The following is a 17,926-nucleotide window of genomic DNA, read 5'->3' as shown; positions in this document are numbered from 1 at the left end:
GGAGCGCTCATACAACGCTGGGTATCGTTTGAAACCTGCAATATCTAAGGTGGACATTTTCAGCATACATCGTTTGATGACGCGGCCACATCACCGTGACATTACCAATAGTATACATACCATTAACATGTAGGGATCCATGTATATACTCGCCATGTAGGTGTGTTATAAAGTCTGTGGCCTACATGGCGGTGCTGGTAAATGTTAACAGTGACGGAGCGAGATGTTTTCACTGACAACACAGGCTTCCATTTGCAACCAACCAACCCTTGTAGTTAGAGATATCAAGCGTATATAAGTACGGTCTGACGACAGTAAATCGGTAAACTGTCTGGCTTTATCCGTCTGGTATCGAGTAACTAATGACTGTGCCGAGACCATACATATAAAGAATCTATTAAGTCGCGATCTTGTTTCATGGTCCAAAATAGATGTATATTCGAATACGGTAAATGTAAGAACTGCAAACGGTTTGCAATTGAAGAATATCACTTCATATGATTTAAAACCTGTTGCTTGATAGCAACATAAGGAAAACACTACTCCCTGTATGTAAATGAAACCATTGACCATATTTATACATTGTATGTTTCAGAGATTCTATGACCATTCTAACTGGAGTTATTAGCAGAGGGACCCGTGAAGATCCGGGGGAAGAATAGGTCTTCAGCAACCCATGCTTGCCACAAAAGGCGACTATGCTTGTCATAAAAGGCGACTAACGGGATCGAGTGGTCAGGCTCGCTGACTTGGTTGACACATGTCATGGGTTCCCAATTGCGCAGATCGATGCTCATGCTGTTGATCACTCGATTGTCTGGTCCAGACTCGATTATTACAGACCGCCGCCATATAGATGGAATATTGCTGAGTGCGGCGTAAAACTAAACTCACTCACTCACTCATTAGAAGAGACGAGTGTGCAGGTCAGAGAGGAGGTGAGGGGCCGTCATTACAAACACAGACTGAATTCCAACACTAATTCTGTCGCCGCATACATTACTAGTGACACAGTCTAATTCATTTACCTGTTAAAATCCATGCACTAATATCAAGGCATTAACCCTCTCTGAGCTTACATCTCAGCCACCAACCTTTGATCGGTTTGATGGATAGAGTTACAGATGGTAGACACATTGGCTAAAGTCATGTTTGCTGATACTGTTGTAACCAATGGTTACAGACACTGCTGTAAATAATGGCTGACTGAATGAGTATGGTTTTACGCCGTTTTTATCAATATTCCAGCAATATCACGGCAAGGGACACCAGAAATTGGCTTCACACATTGTACTCATGTGGGGGATAGAACCCGGCCTTCGGCATTTAGTGGTGGGTCTCTGACTATTGTAAAAAAGCTGATTAACACTTTATGTTAACAAACGCCAGTGCTCGGATTAATAATCACAGCAGAACCGCCGTAGATTTATATCAAACTAACTAAAGTATATCATTTTCTGTCTTCTCGTATGTGTAAGTGCCAGTATTCCTTGAATTTAGGGCTGCTTACGACGCCGAGACTCTGACTCTGTTTCTTTGATCAATACGGGGCGGTGGGGTAGCCTAGTGGTTAAAGCGTAGGCTCGTCACGCCGAAGACCCGGGTTCTATTCCCCACATGGGCACAATGTGTGAAGCCCATTTCTGGTGTCCCCCGCCGTGATATTCCTGGAATATTGCTAAAAGCGGCGTAAAACTAAACTCAGTCAGTCAGTCTTTGATCACTACCGTGTATGTTTTGTATGTCTGCCTGTCTGTGTACCTAAAACATCAATATAACTATATCCAAAGTTCATGTAATATCTGTGGAATTGGTGCTTAAACCACTGGTAAACTTGTTCGTTCGGGTTCTCTTTTCTTCCTAATATGGTGTTCTTGATAAAGCGTGCACACTCTGGGTGAATACACTTCATGGCAGTGACTCTTGGACGTCGCTCACTCACTCCGCACGCACTTACTCACGCAAGCAGTCACTGACATGTTCGGACAGGTCCCGCCCATGTGTCTCGCTTCTTATCTAGATGGCCAGTTTGTCTTCCGAGTCAAAATCCAGACAGGGTGAGTTCGAGTTGTTCAGAGTGACATTGTACATCTTTCTGTTTGTTCCCAATATGCACTCAAGACAGTGTCTATCTGAATTACTAACTCTGTGTATCTGTTATATGAAACGACGACCGGTTACATGTACAGCGGACCCGTATTGAGGGCCTCTCCAATGCAACTGCACACATGTGGTAGGTTGCCCTGATTATCTGTGCATGTGACAAGTGCACATGTTTCTGGTTAGTCGCACTCTCTTATGTTTAAAAAAATAGCAATCAAATCGTGTACGTTAGAGAGCCCATGAAATATGGTGGCCAGCGACAGGAATGAAACAGTCAGTAGTTTGATTAAGGCTTCTAGAGAGTGAAGAGCCTGAGAACACTAACACATGACGTGACCTACCTACGTGGCTTATCAGACACTGCCAATACATGTAGGTTGGGCTTTAGCCTGCTGTGGACAATGTCACAGCTATGCTGCTGTGGGTAGGCTGATAACAGCACATTGTACAGTACAGGATAATCCATTCCAACCCTAATCGTCAATCTTTAACCATCAAACTACTCAGCCTCAAAAACTCGTAGAGGGATGGCTGGTAAATTTGCAGTGCAACGTTCAATAAACGCCTCGTTCAAAACACAAAAATTGTTTCTTTTGGTTTCAAAACTACAAACAGACATTGTTGCGTCTATGCCAAACAGGATGGTATTTTATAGCTGGTGCATGCATCTGCTGGGCGTGTGAGATCACAGTAGTTTCAGTGTCAGTACAATGTTGATACCATAGGCGCTTTTCTGTGTTAATCAAAGGGAAGTAACTCTGGTATGTAGTTGCCCTCATCAGGTGGTATGAAATTTAGGATGATTAATAAAAAAAACCGGGGAGCCGGCATAATACCCCTCAATCGTGTGTCAATCATAGTGTCTTGGCTAGCTAGTAAAAACGATACATATAGAAATGCGTCAAAAAGATGGGATTCTGTGACGTAAAAAAACAGGTACAGATGCGCCCATAAAATACGTATTTGATGGTGCTGAACGTCCGTGTATTTGTAGTGTGCACTTTCTGATACAGCCCGGACCTTCAACTGTACATGTGTTTACTTTCAGATGCTGGCCTTCTTACTCTTTGTGCTTGCTTTGTCACCTCGAGCCATAACAGGTACAGCAATGCTCTCCATTTGTCGTCTTTATTTCTTCAATTTACATACTTCCCAACGATAAACCAACGAGTTTCAGTATCTATAGATATGGTCTAAAACATGTTAAACTTCTTGATTTTCAGTTTAGATTTTTACATGGAGTAATATATTCCAAAAGGGAGCTTTTGAAAATGAAACTAGTAGATTCTGTCATGTGCAGTTTTTGTAATGACCTACAATCTGTCATGTATACTGGAATTGTAAGGAAACCAAGACTTGTTGGAATGAGCTTGAGATCTGGATCAATTCATATCTCAATAAAGAAATCAAAATATCAAAATATCCGGTTAAGTTTGGTCCTTCACAAGCCAACAAAATACTAAACCATATAATTTTCTCTGCAAAGAGACATATCTATTTATGTGATATCAAAAAAACAATTTCCAAATTAAATAACTATCTGAAAACCTTAGAATTCATCTTTCTTGCAGAAAAAAAAAAAATTCTATAAGAAATAATGCTTTGGAAAATTTTGAAAAAAATGGTTTCACTTTCAACCCATTTCTCAATCATTGACTGTTCAACCACCCTTTAGAAGCTGGTTGTGTCAACCTATCTTACTTGTATATTAAAGCCGCCATATAGCTGCAATATTCCTGGGTGCGGCATAAAACTTAACTCACTACTTGTATATTGCTTTTGTTACTGGGGTAGCAGAGTAGCCTAGTGGCTAAGGCTTTGGCTCGTCACGCCGGGCTCTATCTCTCGTGTACTGTCTGTGGGACTCGTTTCTGGTATCCCACTCCATGATATTGCTGGAGTGTTCCTAAGAGCGGCGCTAAACCATAATCACTCACTCACTTCTGTTACAATAATATGTTTGTGTATATGTAACTATGGGAATGAATAAAAAAAAATTAAATATTACCTCACTCAAGCAAGCGTTATTTTCATAGAATTAGACTTTATTATTTACAGCCAGCCTCTTATAGCTGGAATATTGTTGAGTGCGGCGTTAAACAACAAACATTGAACAATTAATCATTTTGCATAAATTAAGTTTTAGATAAACCTATTTAATCCGTTTCACTAGGACATTATTCTGGTATTCTGTTTTATCATAAAAGCTAAATTACCTTTTCCCGCTGCATTGTAGTAAGGTAACAAGCGAATGAACTCAACCCGTTGAAAGGTATGACGATAACATGTGGATCTCCCTCTTTGTCCTTCTTAGTTTCCACAATAATGACCTATCCTTCTGCACTAACCTGTCTGTGTTGACAACGTCACTGTTTGTACAATTTCCTTTTGACATTGTGGTCAAAAGGAATTATTAACCCCATTCCTAAGTCGTCCTCAAGGGACCCACTAGCGTACAGGGGGATAACTCTTGCTCCGGTGATCTACAAGGTGTATTGTGGCATACTGAATACATGTCTAATGGAGTGGACAGAAGGCAACAATATACTCAGCGACGAACAGATTGGCTTCAGGAGGGGTAGATCCACATTCGACCATATCAACTCTATGACGTCAATGATTGAGAGTGGAAAAGAATCCACTTTCGCCGCATTTATTTACTTTAAGAAAGCGTATGATGGCATAAACGGGTGCAAACTCTGGAAAAGATGGTGTCAAAGGTAGAAAGTTTCGATCAATATCATCCCTGTACAGGAATGTACAGTGTTCTGTACGAATCAGTCGTGTGAACAGTACATCGTGGTTCAAGGTTAACAAAGGGTTGAAACAAGGATACCTACTCTCCCCACTTCTATTTAAGTTGTATACAAACGACCTTATAATGAGAATAAAAGCAATTGGAAAATGTGTGTAAATAGGCAGTGAAAGTGTTATCATATTAGCATATGCTGATGACGTGGTTCTACTGGCAGAAAGTGATGACGATCTAAAAGACATGCTATCTACGTTACATGAATGGTGTAACAACAACAACATGATCATCAATCAAGACAAATCAAAGTTGTTCATTTTCGAACTCCCTCAGTTCAAAGCTGTGAAACCATTTTCCTTTGCGGTGAATCCAGACTAGAAGTATGTGAAAGCTACCACTATCTAGGAGTTTTGCTGACTGAACATTTGAATTATAATAGCATGACGAAAAATGCAGTGAATTCGGCAAACAGAGTTCTAGGGCTTCTCATATCGAAATTTAAGTCTATGGGTGGAATGCTTTTAATGTGTGTACCAAGCTCTATGATACTATGGTATGGTCAAATCTAAACTACAGTGCACCTATATGAGGAACTAACGAGTATTCTGAAGTCAATGCGTTACACCACCAAGCAATCTTCCTAGGACTCGGGGGTATACACCAAATGCAGCTGTGAATGGACAGAGTGGATGGGAGACATGGTCGTCACACAGCGATTGCAGCTAGCAGTCTCTGGACCAGGATGAGGAACACGCCACAGAGACGTCTTAACAAGCGTATTTCCATGTGGGCTGCAGACTGTGTAAAGAAAAATTGGAACCATAGAATAACCTATCAACTACGAAAATCAAACGTTTGACATTTATGCCATACAGCTACATCCCTTGAGAGTAGACGTTTATCTCAGTGTGTTAGAAATAGTGCGTTAAGCCATTACAAGGACTCATGGACCGATACATTAGCGGTTGATCAATCTACACGTCATAATGGAGGGAACATACAGAACATTCAAGTCCGACTGCAAAGAAGAAGCCTACCTGAATCAGCCATTACCCAGAACTCACAGAAGTGCCTATGCCAAGTTCCGGTGTGGAGTAGCTCCTCTCCATAGAAACAGGAAGATATCAAAATATACCATGTTTTGTTCATAACTGTTCATATTGGGATGAAGATGAGAAACATGTCTTATTGTTCTGTCCTTTATACGAGGAAATTAGAGTTACTCTTTTTAATCAGTGTGAGCGAATTTTACCGAGTTTTTATGATATGGCGCCTTGCCAAAAGTTTATACATATTTTATCTTATCCTTATCTCTCTTTTAATGCATCCAAGGCCTGCCATGATATTTTAGCCAAGTGACGCCTGCTTTTGTACAGGTAGATTTATGTACCTTTGTATATACATGTGTAGTTATATTTTGTAATGTATATTTTATGATATTTATATCATCCTATATTTTTGTCTTTCATAAATCACTTCGTAGAAGTATTAATTTTGTTTTTATATGTATAACATTGTATGCAATTTTTATGCTTTATGTACTCTACGAGTAAAACGTTGATAAAATCTTCTTCTTCTTCTTCGTCTTCTTCTTCACAATGGTAGCCTATCCTCTTGCACTAACCTGTCTGTGTTTACAACGTAACGCTTTGTACAATATCCTTTTGACATTGTGCAGGTGTTGGTCTGGACCTGAGTTGTTTCGGGAAGACTGATGGGTTCTACCCCAGCCCCATGGCCTGCGAGGAGTACTATGTGTGTACCACTGGCAGACTCTACAGATTCACGTGTCACGCTGGTCAGTTGTTTAACCCTCGGACTGGCAGTTGTGACAAGTCACATAATGTCCAGTGTAACGCTGCCCGACCGGTCAGCCTTCAGACCACTCAACAAATTACAGGTATAGTATAACAACACATCATATCAGACCTGTGAACATGGAATTGGTCTTCAGTAACCCATGTTTGCCGAAAGAGGCGGCTAACGGGATCGGGTGTTCAGATTCGCTGACTGGGCTGATATATGCCATCGTATCCCAGTTGCGTAGATCGATGTTCATGATGTCAGTCACTGAATTATTTCGACCACACTGGATCATTCAAATAGCTGGTTGTAGCGTTTAACAAAAAACATCAGAAGTTAGCTCTCTTATAATCAGAGAACTATATCCAATGACGCCAACATCAGCTGCCCTGCTGTAACCGACGTAGTGAATGACAATCCTTAATGCTGTCCTCGAATAACCATTGTATTATATTTTATACACTACTTTCAGAACGATATTGCTTCATAAATTCGCCTAAGAGTGTACAAGCAATACGATGTTCAATTCGCTTGTAATCCTAACATACATAGCCAAACACATCTATCTTAATGGTTTTTATACCTGATGTGTTTATCATCTGGCTCAAGTACTGATCAAAATTATAGCAGTAGTAGTCGTTTGTCATTGTCGTGTTTTGTTTGGCAAGTGCTATGTTGATTAGTCCAAGTCTTCTTTGTTAAGGGTCCTTCTGTCTCGGGAAGCCAGATAACTTCTACCCAAGCGCTGACTCATGTGATCGTTACTACATCTGTGCCAACCAGTCAGCCATCCCGGCCACCTGTCCTTACGGCCTGCTCTACAGTCCGACCAAACAGTACTGTGACTTGCCTAGCAGGGTGTCATGCCTGCCTGGTCAGACTGTGCCGCCATACACCACACGTGCACTTCCTACCAGATGGATCCAACCGACCAGAGCAACATATAAACCTGTCACACATTTACCTCCCTTGACAGTGTCCGCGACATCATCAGGGTACCCGGGAGGGTCCACTCTGCGACCTTCACTCAACCCCCCGAAGGACTACATCAGTAAATGAAAGAATTTCTACATGCGTTAATGTCATCTTGTAACAATAACTGTATTATTGTAATGATACGTTTCACAAATAAGTACTTAGTATTTCAATCTCTTAAGGGATGGCTATATGCAATAGCTCAGACACAATATCGGTTAATGTATGTGCGTGTAGTCAGATACTATCCTGCGTCCTTTCGGAATATGTATTCTTCCTACAATTGTCACTTGGCGAGATGACATATATATTCGTTTTCTACTAGATTTGTTTAATAACATGATATTTACATCCACAAACTTCAAACATGTAAAGCAGTATGATAGCCCGACATCTTCTTTTCCAGCCCTCTGCAGCAACAAGCCCAACTCCGTGATGGCAGCTCCTGGTCTGTGCGGCCAGTATGTCCAGTGCCTGTACCGGATGGCTGTAGTGAGGATCTGTCCGACCGGCACGGCCTTTAACCAAGTCATACAGGCGTGTGACTACTCTGACAAAGTACCTGGCTGCCACTGAACAAACTGTACCGCCACCAGGTTTGGGAGTTGTACAGCTGTACCACATCCAAGTATAATAAAATACAGCTTAGTTACCAAATGGTGTCACCCCAAGATCGAATACCCCCCTAGTTTGTAATAGTATATTAGCAATGTAAAAGAACTCTAGGCCATTTTTCTTCTACGTCTCCAACGAGATAATCTGTTTTCGCCATTTCTTCGGGGAGCGGGAGTCCGACACTCCACCAGTACCATCAGATGGAGGCTGCGGGCTGCTGGTCTGATGGAATGCCCCCGTCCACACAGACAAACACAGACATGAACGTCTTCGTGATGCAGACCCCGACAAAAAGTTCAAATAGAGGACATGGCGCAGGGTTCATTGATCTGATGAAAGTCGTTGTCTTGTACACGTTACCGACGGCCGACGTTGCGTAACTTATGACTGCAAGTTGGATCTCGTTTCAGTACCCGGGACACTCATTGGCCAATGGTATCAATGATACTGGATATCGCCGTCGTGCTACGTTTTGATAACCATCCACGTGTCATCGTCCGTTTTTCATTTCTCGAGCCGTCAAGGCCTATTTGCAGAACAACGCCATCGAAACACAGGAATTTGTTATGGGTAATCGTGGACGGCATGTCCGGTTAGACATCCTCCAGTTAAAAATCTGCAAGAATTGACGCAGGCACTCCATGGGGATGTTAAGAGTTGATTATCAGAATGAGGTGGCTGGCAGACAATCAATAAAGACAAAATTATCTGAATTATGTTCTTGATTCAAATTTATTGTAATTCTTATTACAATTTCTCGCGTTCATTGGACTTGTGGCAGCGACTGGTTAAAAGATAAACATTTTATATGACGAGGCGGTACGTTTTAGGTTCGAGTCGACGGTGTTGGAATGGAAAAAAAAGTTTTTCGGGGGGGTCAGTAATAACATTAGAACGGTCGGTCGGGCGATGAGTAACACAGAAAATATAAATGCTGCCCTTTTTGGACTTATCGTATCAATAGCAGTGGGTGGTGGTGCGTGAGTAATCCTCTGTATGTCTGTGTGTGACATTCTGTTTCATGCATGGGTTTTGTACATACTCTCAAACTGAAAACCTTGTGTATTCACTATTGCATGTACGCCCTATGTAGTCATTGGACATGTACAATAAAACAAAACATGAGTATATGGGAAGAATGAACAAGGTTTACAGCAGGCTTCACTGACCTGTGTTGTCACACTTAAAACATATGGAGCCGGTCCCTCCGTCATTGTTACCTATGTGATCACATTGAAACATGACCGCCTCCGTGGTGTAGTGGTTAGAGCGTCCGCCCGGAGAGCGGAAGGTCGCGGGTTCGATCCCCGACCGCGTCATACCAAAAGACGTTAAAATATGGTACTTGTTGGTCCCTGCCTGGCGCTCGGCTTTAATGGGTACAACAATTGGGACTGGTCGGCTCGGAATCAGTATAATGTGTCTGAGTGGGGTATTCATGCTTCACTGCGGTATGGTATCTCAGTGGGCTAGCACTATAAAAAACAGCTTCAGTCTGGGCTAGTACAAGCAGCCGCACATACACATACACACGCATGCATGTCGTCATATGAACGAAATATCTCAAGCACGACGTTAAACTAATACCTTCTAACATACCTTTGATAGTTTTTAAATAATTCATAAAGGTGGGAGGGTAACGTTTCTTTTGGCGTGTAGTGTAGATTCCTTTCACTATAACCTTCATAAACCTATTCAGATGTCCATTTTAGTATGCTAATAGTATACATAGGACTTACATATAAACGTTATATACATGTAACATGCCTGTGCTTACCTCTCAACCTTTTGTCATTTATCGTGTTTATGTATTCGAGTTTATTCATTCGTAAACATCAGACATTAAAGAAATACCATTGGGGTAATGTTTGTGTCGCTTTTCATGTTGGCCATGAGGCTGAATGGTAATGAATAGGATCGCCACAATAGTCCCGGTTAGAAGTGTAGTTGTGTTTATCTCTAATGTTCAGCAAAACAAAAACATCATTTCCACAATCATAATAGATATATGCCAGACTGAGCGCTTTCAAAATGTCAGGAATGAATCACAACCAGCGAGGACATGGATGTTCAAGGAGCAGTGGGACTCTTGGCCAAAAGCAAGAACAGTGCCTGTAGAATCTCTCAGCAGCAGTAAAAGTGTCAGATAATAATTAGTGTGACACCTCCCACCTCCAGACATTCTTGTCGCTTTAGAACTAGCTACAGAATGTTTAGGTTACTAAGAAGAAGGTTTACCCCACTGCTTGGCTCACACAGTCCACGTCTAAGATACGAGGACGGAGGTTACAAGTATCCAGATTGAGATTAACAGTTACTGTATTAATTACATGATAATGGTGCAAATTGTGAACAATTTATTGTACATAAACAAAGGGACAGGGTTCAAAGCACGAATATGAACATGGACTTTGGAAAGTTATATACTTATATACATAATGTAACTGAAATATTACTATATTACTGTCAAGAGAGCAGATGTGTATTTCCTCAGGATGAACATTTTGGAAATGTGTAGCTGATACAACAATAAATGTGGATCAGTCATCAGAGGAAACAGCAAAGAGCGACAATGGAGACAGACAGACAGACAGATAGTTTATTTAAGTCTCACCTCATTACATAATCAAACGTATATCAACACAAAACTTAATAGAGTTACGGGAGAGTTGCTCTTCCTAGAGTGACATGGAGAGTGTAACAACCATTTTCAGTCAACTCTGATCCGCACTTTGTCCGGGATGTTCCCATTTCGTCTACATCCCATTTCGCCGACATTCCAATTCGCCTACATCCCATTTCGCCTACAGTAATTGAGGATGGCAACTCATCCACCCCTCATTCAGTGAATGGGATGGCCCACATTTCCTGCTCAGTGTCGTCAAAAGAATATGTTCACTGTTTTGTTTTGTTATTTTATTAATTAAAGTGGTTTGTTGCTTAATAACGCAAATTACTGTAATAGGTTTGTGATCAAAGTCACTTTATATCTATGTTGATAAGATTTGTTGTTTTAATAAAACCTTAATAAAGTGGCTACTCTCAGGCTTCCTACTCAATGTGCAATTTTGTTATGTTCTCTTCTCCGTGTACTGTTGTTTTAATATAAAGTATATCAGGGATGTGAAATGTTGTTTGTGATGTCAAAATGGCAAACGCATTTCTTCAGAGTGTAGAATTTATTACGAGACAGAGAGGCGGGCAGCAAGTTCTATATGATGGATATCGCTATCGACTGAATGTGAAACGTCAGGTGGCAACACACAGGATGTTCAGACAGGATGCAAGGCACGTTGCAGTACCATAGGGGACCACGTCACCATTGCATCTGACCACTGCCATCCCAGAGAGAATGAAGATCATACGCGTCTTCTAAGCCAACTCCGTGAACGTGTGCAGACCGACATCACTCCAGTTCAGCAGATCTACAATGATGAGCTGAATGCAGCTGAAGACGTGAACGCAGCAACCATGCCATCCTTCAACAGCTTGAAGTCCGGACTGTATCGACAGCGAAGCAAGTGTATTCCACCTCTTCCCCAGTCTCGAGCTGAGGTTGATCTGCAAGAACCTTGGACTCAGACCCTAAATGGCGACCACTTCCTGTGCATCGACGACGGTGTTGACGACAAGCTGCTAGTACTTGCTACAACTGATATGCTAGATATTCTGAGTGAGGCAGAGACCCTGTACATGGATGGTACTTTCTTTACATGTCCCAGTTTGTGGGCGCAGGTTTCCATTGTGCATTGTATGGTGGACGAGAAAATGTACCCTCTCGATTACAAGGACCAGAACCTACCAGTCCGCTCACATGGTGAACAGAGTTGGTGCCTTGCCCCTGCTGCCTTTTGGTGAAATCCACGATGCCTGAATGGCTGTAATGGATGCAGGACCCAACACTCCATCCATCCAGCGATTCAATGACTACGTCACCGCCAACTGGGTGGACTACGACGCACGCTTTCCAAGAGAGGTATGGAACCAACATGAAACTATTGGCCTGAGAACTAACAACCACTTGGAAGGCTTCCATCTGGGACTAAAGAAGAGGTTGAAGAAGTCCCATCCTAACCTCTATGAATTTGTCATGGAAATCAAGAAGATTGAGTCAGCTGACCGACGATTTCACTTGCAGATAGACCATGGTGCTGGAGTCCGCTCATGTCCTCGCAAGTACAAGGAACTGGACGCTAGACTGACTCGCTTGAAGGACAGTGCTGCAGTTTCTGGACGCAGCTGGACATTTAATTAAACTGCAAATACATTCAATTTGTTGAGAACAATGATATGAACTTGATATCTTCAATGACTTGATATATAACTTGATATATTTGTGCTTATGTGATTTAATATAACTTGATATGTTCAAGGTTATGATTATATTATTTGATATATACTTGAGATATTTATACATATATGCTATTAAAACGGTCAAACCAACTCAACCCGACTCACAAGTTTGTTTCTCATTATTTGGGGTAGTCCATTAAAATACAGTGAACAGCATACAAATCCAATGTTCACTCAAGTGTAAATTTGTTTTGATAAGGGTGTAGGCGAAATGGGATGTAGGCGAAATGGGAACAAGCCCTTTGTCCGAGCAAACTTAACTCACTGAGCCGCTGTGCTGACAACCTGCATGACTATTAATCCGTCACGTCAAACACCTCGTTCATGTATGCTATGACCGGATTTTCTGGAATGTCCAAGTATAAATTGGAAAACAGGTACCCCAACAAATACGTGATGACAGTGTTTACGCAGCTTAGTTATTCATGCATCATGCCATATATCAAGGGCATGCGTATGAACGGTTTGTATATGTTCATGTTACCGGTGCTCAAACAAGATGATCATGTGTTTCCGTCATTCGAAAAACATGTACTTAGTTCATGCAACTTCATTTTGACACATTGTAGTACGTTTTGAATCAACGTTCATCAGAGATCTCATTAATCTCATCACCTACAGAATCTGGCACAGAAAGCAGTATTATGCAAGCTAACACGTCTTTTTAAATTGCATTTGCTCTTGCTACCAGTATCAGTTACGCCTTGTGTGCACCGTTGGCAAAGGTTCTTGTTTCGAGGGATTAAAAGGTGGTGTTCTCTTTTTGCCTTCAGGTTTTGTTTAGGGATTAAAATCAGTGGACCGTACTAATCCTTAGAACACTGGGGATTAAGGCTATAGTCTGTATTAGAAATGCAAGTATTCCAGCAAATTAGGAAAAACGGTAAAGTTTATCGGGCCGCTTGCGAGGATAAAGGGGCAGCGCAGCGCCCTTTTAATGGTGTATTCTCTTTTTGCCTCATATTCGTGTATTTGTTGATGTTATATGCAATATTAGTAAAATTTAAATGTCACCATATTTGTCAAATGATTCTTATTCGTATGTACATTGTATTTGCGGGTGTTATACATAAGCAAAATGTGATAAACTTTACCGTCTCTCCTTATTTGCTGGCATACTTGCCTTTCTAATACAGACTATAGCTTTAATCCAAGTGAAATTTATTACATTTGCCACTCTAATATGCAAGTAGTGTTTTGGGACTTATCAATAACAGTGGGTGGTGGTGCGTGAGTAATCCTCTGAACTCACTATTGCATGTACGCCCTATGCAGTCATTGGACATATACAATAAAACAAAAGATGAGAAGAATGAACAAGGTATACAGGATGCTTCACTGACCTGTGTAGTCACACTTAAAACATATGGAGCCGGTCCCTCTGTCATTACGGCCTATGCAATCCCACTGAAACAAACGGTGACGGTTCCCCCATCATTCCGATCCGTGTGATCACACTGAAACATACGAGGCCAGTCGATCCATCATTCCGACCCGTGTGATCACACTGAAACATACGAGGCCAGTCGATCCATCATTCCGACCCGTGTGATCACACTGAAACATACGGGACAGTCCCTCCATCATGCCGACCCGTGTGATCACACTGAAACATACGAGGCCAGTCGATCCATCATTCCGACCCGTGTGATCACACTGAAACATACGGGGCCAGTCCCTCCATCATGCCGACCCGTGTGATCACACTGAAACATACGGGGCCGGTCCCAGTGTCTTCCCGACCAATGTAATCACACTGAAACGTACAGAGCCAGTCCCTCCATCATCCCGACCTATGTAATCACGGTGAAACATACGGGGCCAGTCCCAGTGTCTTCCCGACCCGACCTGTGTAGTCACACTGAAACATACGGGGCCAGTGCCAGTGTCATCCCGGACCGACCTATGTAGTCACACTGAAACATCCGGGGCCAGTCCCAGTGTCATCCCGACCCGACCTGTGTAGTCACACTGAAACATACGGGGCCAGTCCCAGTGTCATCCCGAACCGACCTGTGTAGTCACACTGAAAGTCCACACTGGGAAACATGCAGGGCCAGTCCCAGTGTCATCCCGAACCGACCTGTGTAGTCACACTGAAACATCCGGGGCCAGTCCCAGTGTCAGCCCGACCCGACCTGTGTAGTCACACTGAAACATCCGGGGCCAGTGCCAGTGTCATCCCGGACCGACCTGTGTAGTCACACTGAAACATACGGGGCCAGTCCCAGTGTCATCCCGACCCGACCTGTGTAGTCACACTGAAACATCCGGGGCCAGTGCCAGTGTCATCCCGAACCGACCTGTGTAGTCACACTGAAACATACGGGGCCAGTGCCAGTGTCATCCCGAACCGACCTGTGTAGTCACACTGAAACATACGGGGCCGGTCCCAGTGTCTTCCCGAACCGACCTGTGTAGTCACACTGAAACATACAGGGTCAGTGCCAGTGTCATCCCGACCCGACCTGTGTAGTCACAATGAAACATACAGGGCCAGTCCCTCAATCATCCCGACCCGACCTGTGTAGTCACACTGAAACATACGGGGCCAGTCCCTCCATCATCCCGACCCGACCTGTGTAGCCACGCTGAAACATACGGGGCCAGTCCCTCCATCATCCCGACCCGACCTGTGTATTCACACTGAAACATACGGGACCAGTCCCTCCATCATCCAGAACCGACCTGTGTATTCACACTGAAACATACGGGACCAGTCCCTCCATCATCCAGAACCGACCTGTGTATTCACACTGAAACATACGGGGCCAGTCCCAGTGTCATCCTGACTATGTAATCACGGTGGAAACATACAGGGCCAGTCCCAGTGTCTTCCCGACCCGACCTGTGTGGTCACACTGAAACATACCCGGGGCCAGTGCCAGTGTCATCCCGGACCGACCTATGTAGTCACACTGGAAACATCCGGGGCCAGTCCCAGTGTCATCCCGACCCGACCTGTGTAGTCACACTGGAAACATGCAGGGCCAGTCCCAGTGTCATCCCGAACCGACCTGTGTAGTCACACTGGAAACATCCGGGGCCAGTCCCAGTGTCAGCCCGACCCGACCTGTGTAGTCACACTGGAAACATCCGGGGCCAGTGCCAGTGTCATCCCGGACCGACCTGTGTAGTCACACTGAAACATGCAGGGCCAGTCCCAGTGTCATCCCGACCCGACCTGTGTAGTCACACTGAAACATCCGGGGCCAGTGCCAGTGTCATCCCGAACCGACCTGTGTAGTCACACACTGGAAACATACGGGGCCAGTGCCAGTGTCATCCCGAACCGACCTGTGTAGTCACACTGAAACATACAGGGGCCGGTCCCAGTGTCTTCCCGAACCGACCTGTGTAGTCACACTGGAAACATACAGGGGTCAGTGCCAGTGTCATCCCGACCCGACCTGTGTAGTCACAATGAAACATACAGGGCCAGTCCCTCAATCATCCCGACCCGACCTGTGTAGTCACACTGAAACATACGGGGCCAGTCCCTCCATCATCCCGACCCGACCTGTGTAGCCACGCTGAAACATACGGGGCCAGTCCCTCCATCATCCCGACCCGACCTGTGTATTCACACTGAAACATACGGGACCAGTCCCTCCATCATCCAGAACCGACCTGTGTATTCACACTGAAACATACGGGACCAGTCCCTCCATCATCCAGAACCGACCTGTGTATTCACACTGAAACATACGGGGCCAGTCCCTCCATCATCCAGAACCGACCTGTGTATTCACACTGAAACATACGGGGCCAGTCCCAGTGTCATCCCGACCCGAGCTATGTTATCACACTGAAACATACGGGGCCAGTGCCAGTGTCATCCCGAACCGACCTGTGTATTCTCACTGAAACATACGGGGCCGGTCACAGTGTCATCCCGACCCGACCTGTGTAGTCACACTGAAACATACGGGGCCAGTCCTTCCATCATCCCGACCTGTGTATTCACACTGAAACATACAGGGCCAGTCCCAGTGTCATCCCGACCCGACCTGTGTAGTCACACTGAAACATACAGGGCCAGTCCCAGTGTCAGCCCGACCTACTACTGCCTACAGGGAATAAAGCCTTCAGTCTTAAATAAACAATTTTACGCACCAGTGGTTACAAATTGTACTGCCTCTACCCGTTCACTAAAGTGGTAGGTCCCACTTCATTGTGCATTAATGCCTACAGGGAATACAAAACACAGACTTTTAAATGACATTTTATAAGATTTAATCATATCATCATTTTCATTTCTTCACACAAAATTACATTACATTACATATTATTGAATTATTAATTGAGATGACATTACATTATAAATCATATTATTGAATTATTAAATGAGATGACATTACATTACATTCTAAATCATATATTACATCATTCAACATTAATTATTTACATATTTACACATATACAAACATACAAATATACATTTCTGATGACAACTGAAGTCATTCAAGCTGTTTGAGTCATTTGCTCCAACTTAATAAAATGTCCAGCAGCTGAGAGGAAATCCATGGGGGTCATGATTCCAGTTGTCAGTTGGTCCTTCAGTCTTGTTAGTCTCTGGTCGATCTCTGTGTAGATCTCAGGAGTAGAACGTGTTGTCCATGTAGAGGGTGTCGACTTCTTGTAGGAGAGTCAGGCGGTCACTTGTGGCGAAGCAGATGATCTTGTCGTCGTCTCGGTCGTCTATGCAAAGGAAGGGCAGTCCATCAGAAGTTTCCTTGAAGTAGTCTGGTAGATTCACCTCGCTGAGCGTCTGGGGATGTGGCGGCATCGTCTTTCGTCTCTGCTTGTAGAGTACACTCTTCAGTGAATAGAAGGAGTTGACTGTCGCTGCTTCATCTCGGTCCAGTCCTGAAATCTCCTCGTCGTAGATGGTCGGTACTGACATTGTCTCAGTCTGTACCCGTGGCCGCAGAGCACTGGCAATCTTCAGAGATGCATGATCTTCCTGTGAATGGTTGTGTGGGGGCTGATTTCGAACCAACTGTCCGACTGTGGTGCACTTACCAACACACTTCCAGTGTACGCAGATCTGTCGTCGGTTGTTGAGTCTGTATCTGTAGCCGTCGAGTAGTATGTGCTGTCCTTCTTTCTGTGATGTGAAGTACTCGACTTTCTTTGGGTTTGCCATGGTTAGCAAAGGAGACTATGGTTACAAGCATTTTAAAGCAATACATTTCCTTCTCAATAAGAAAAATCTCTCTCAATATATGAAACATTTCCTTCTCACTCTGTTTTACCCCTCAATATGTTTTTCTATCCTTCAACCATGTGAGATGGAGCATAGCCTCTGCTAATTGCTCTTTG

At 43.5% G+C, this 17,926-nt stretch overlaps 1 protein-coding gene across 1 annotated transcript; it reads left to right on the top strand.

Annotated features, from left to right (window-relative positions):
- Window positions 1-1,937: 1,937 nt before the first annotated feature.
- Window positions 1,938-8,961, top strand: LOC124277923 (probable endochitinase). Its single transcript, XM_046713648.1, has 5 exons — window positions 1,938-2,233; window positions 3,152-3,203; window positions 6,534-6,755; window positions 7,362-7,709; window positions 8,040-8,961. The coding sequence occupies exons 2-5, from the start codon at window positions 3,152-3,154 to the stop codon at window positions 8,207-8,209; spliced, it is 792 nt and encodes a 263-aa protein (XP_046569604.1). The 5' UTR covers window positions 1,938-2,233; the 3' UTR covers window positions 8,210-8,961.
- The last annotated feature ends 8,965 nt before the right edge of the window (window positions 8,962-17,926 follow it).

The sequence above is a fragment of the Haliotis rubra genome, unplaced genomic scaffold (assembly GCF_003918875.1).
Source record: "Haliotis rubra isolate DU_JTF1 unplaced genomic scaffold, ASM391887v1 Scf23, whole genome shotgun sequence".
Taxonomy (NCBI): Eukaryota; Metazoa; Mollusca; class Gastropoda; order Lepetellida; family Haliotidae; genus Haliotis; species Haliotis rubra.
This window is presented reverse-complemented; position numbering and strand designations above follow the sequence as displayed.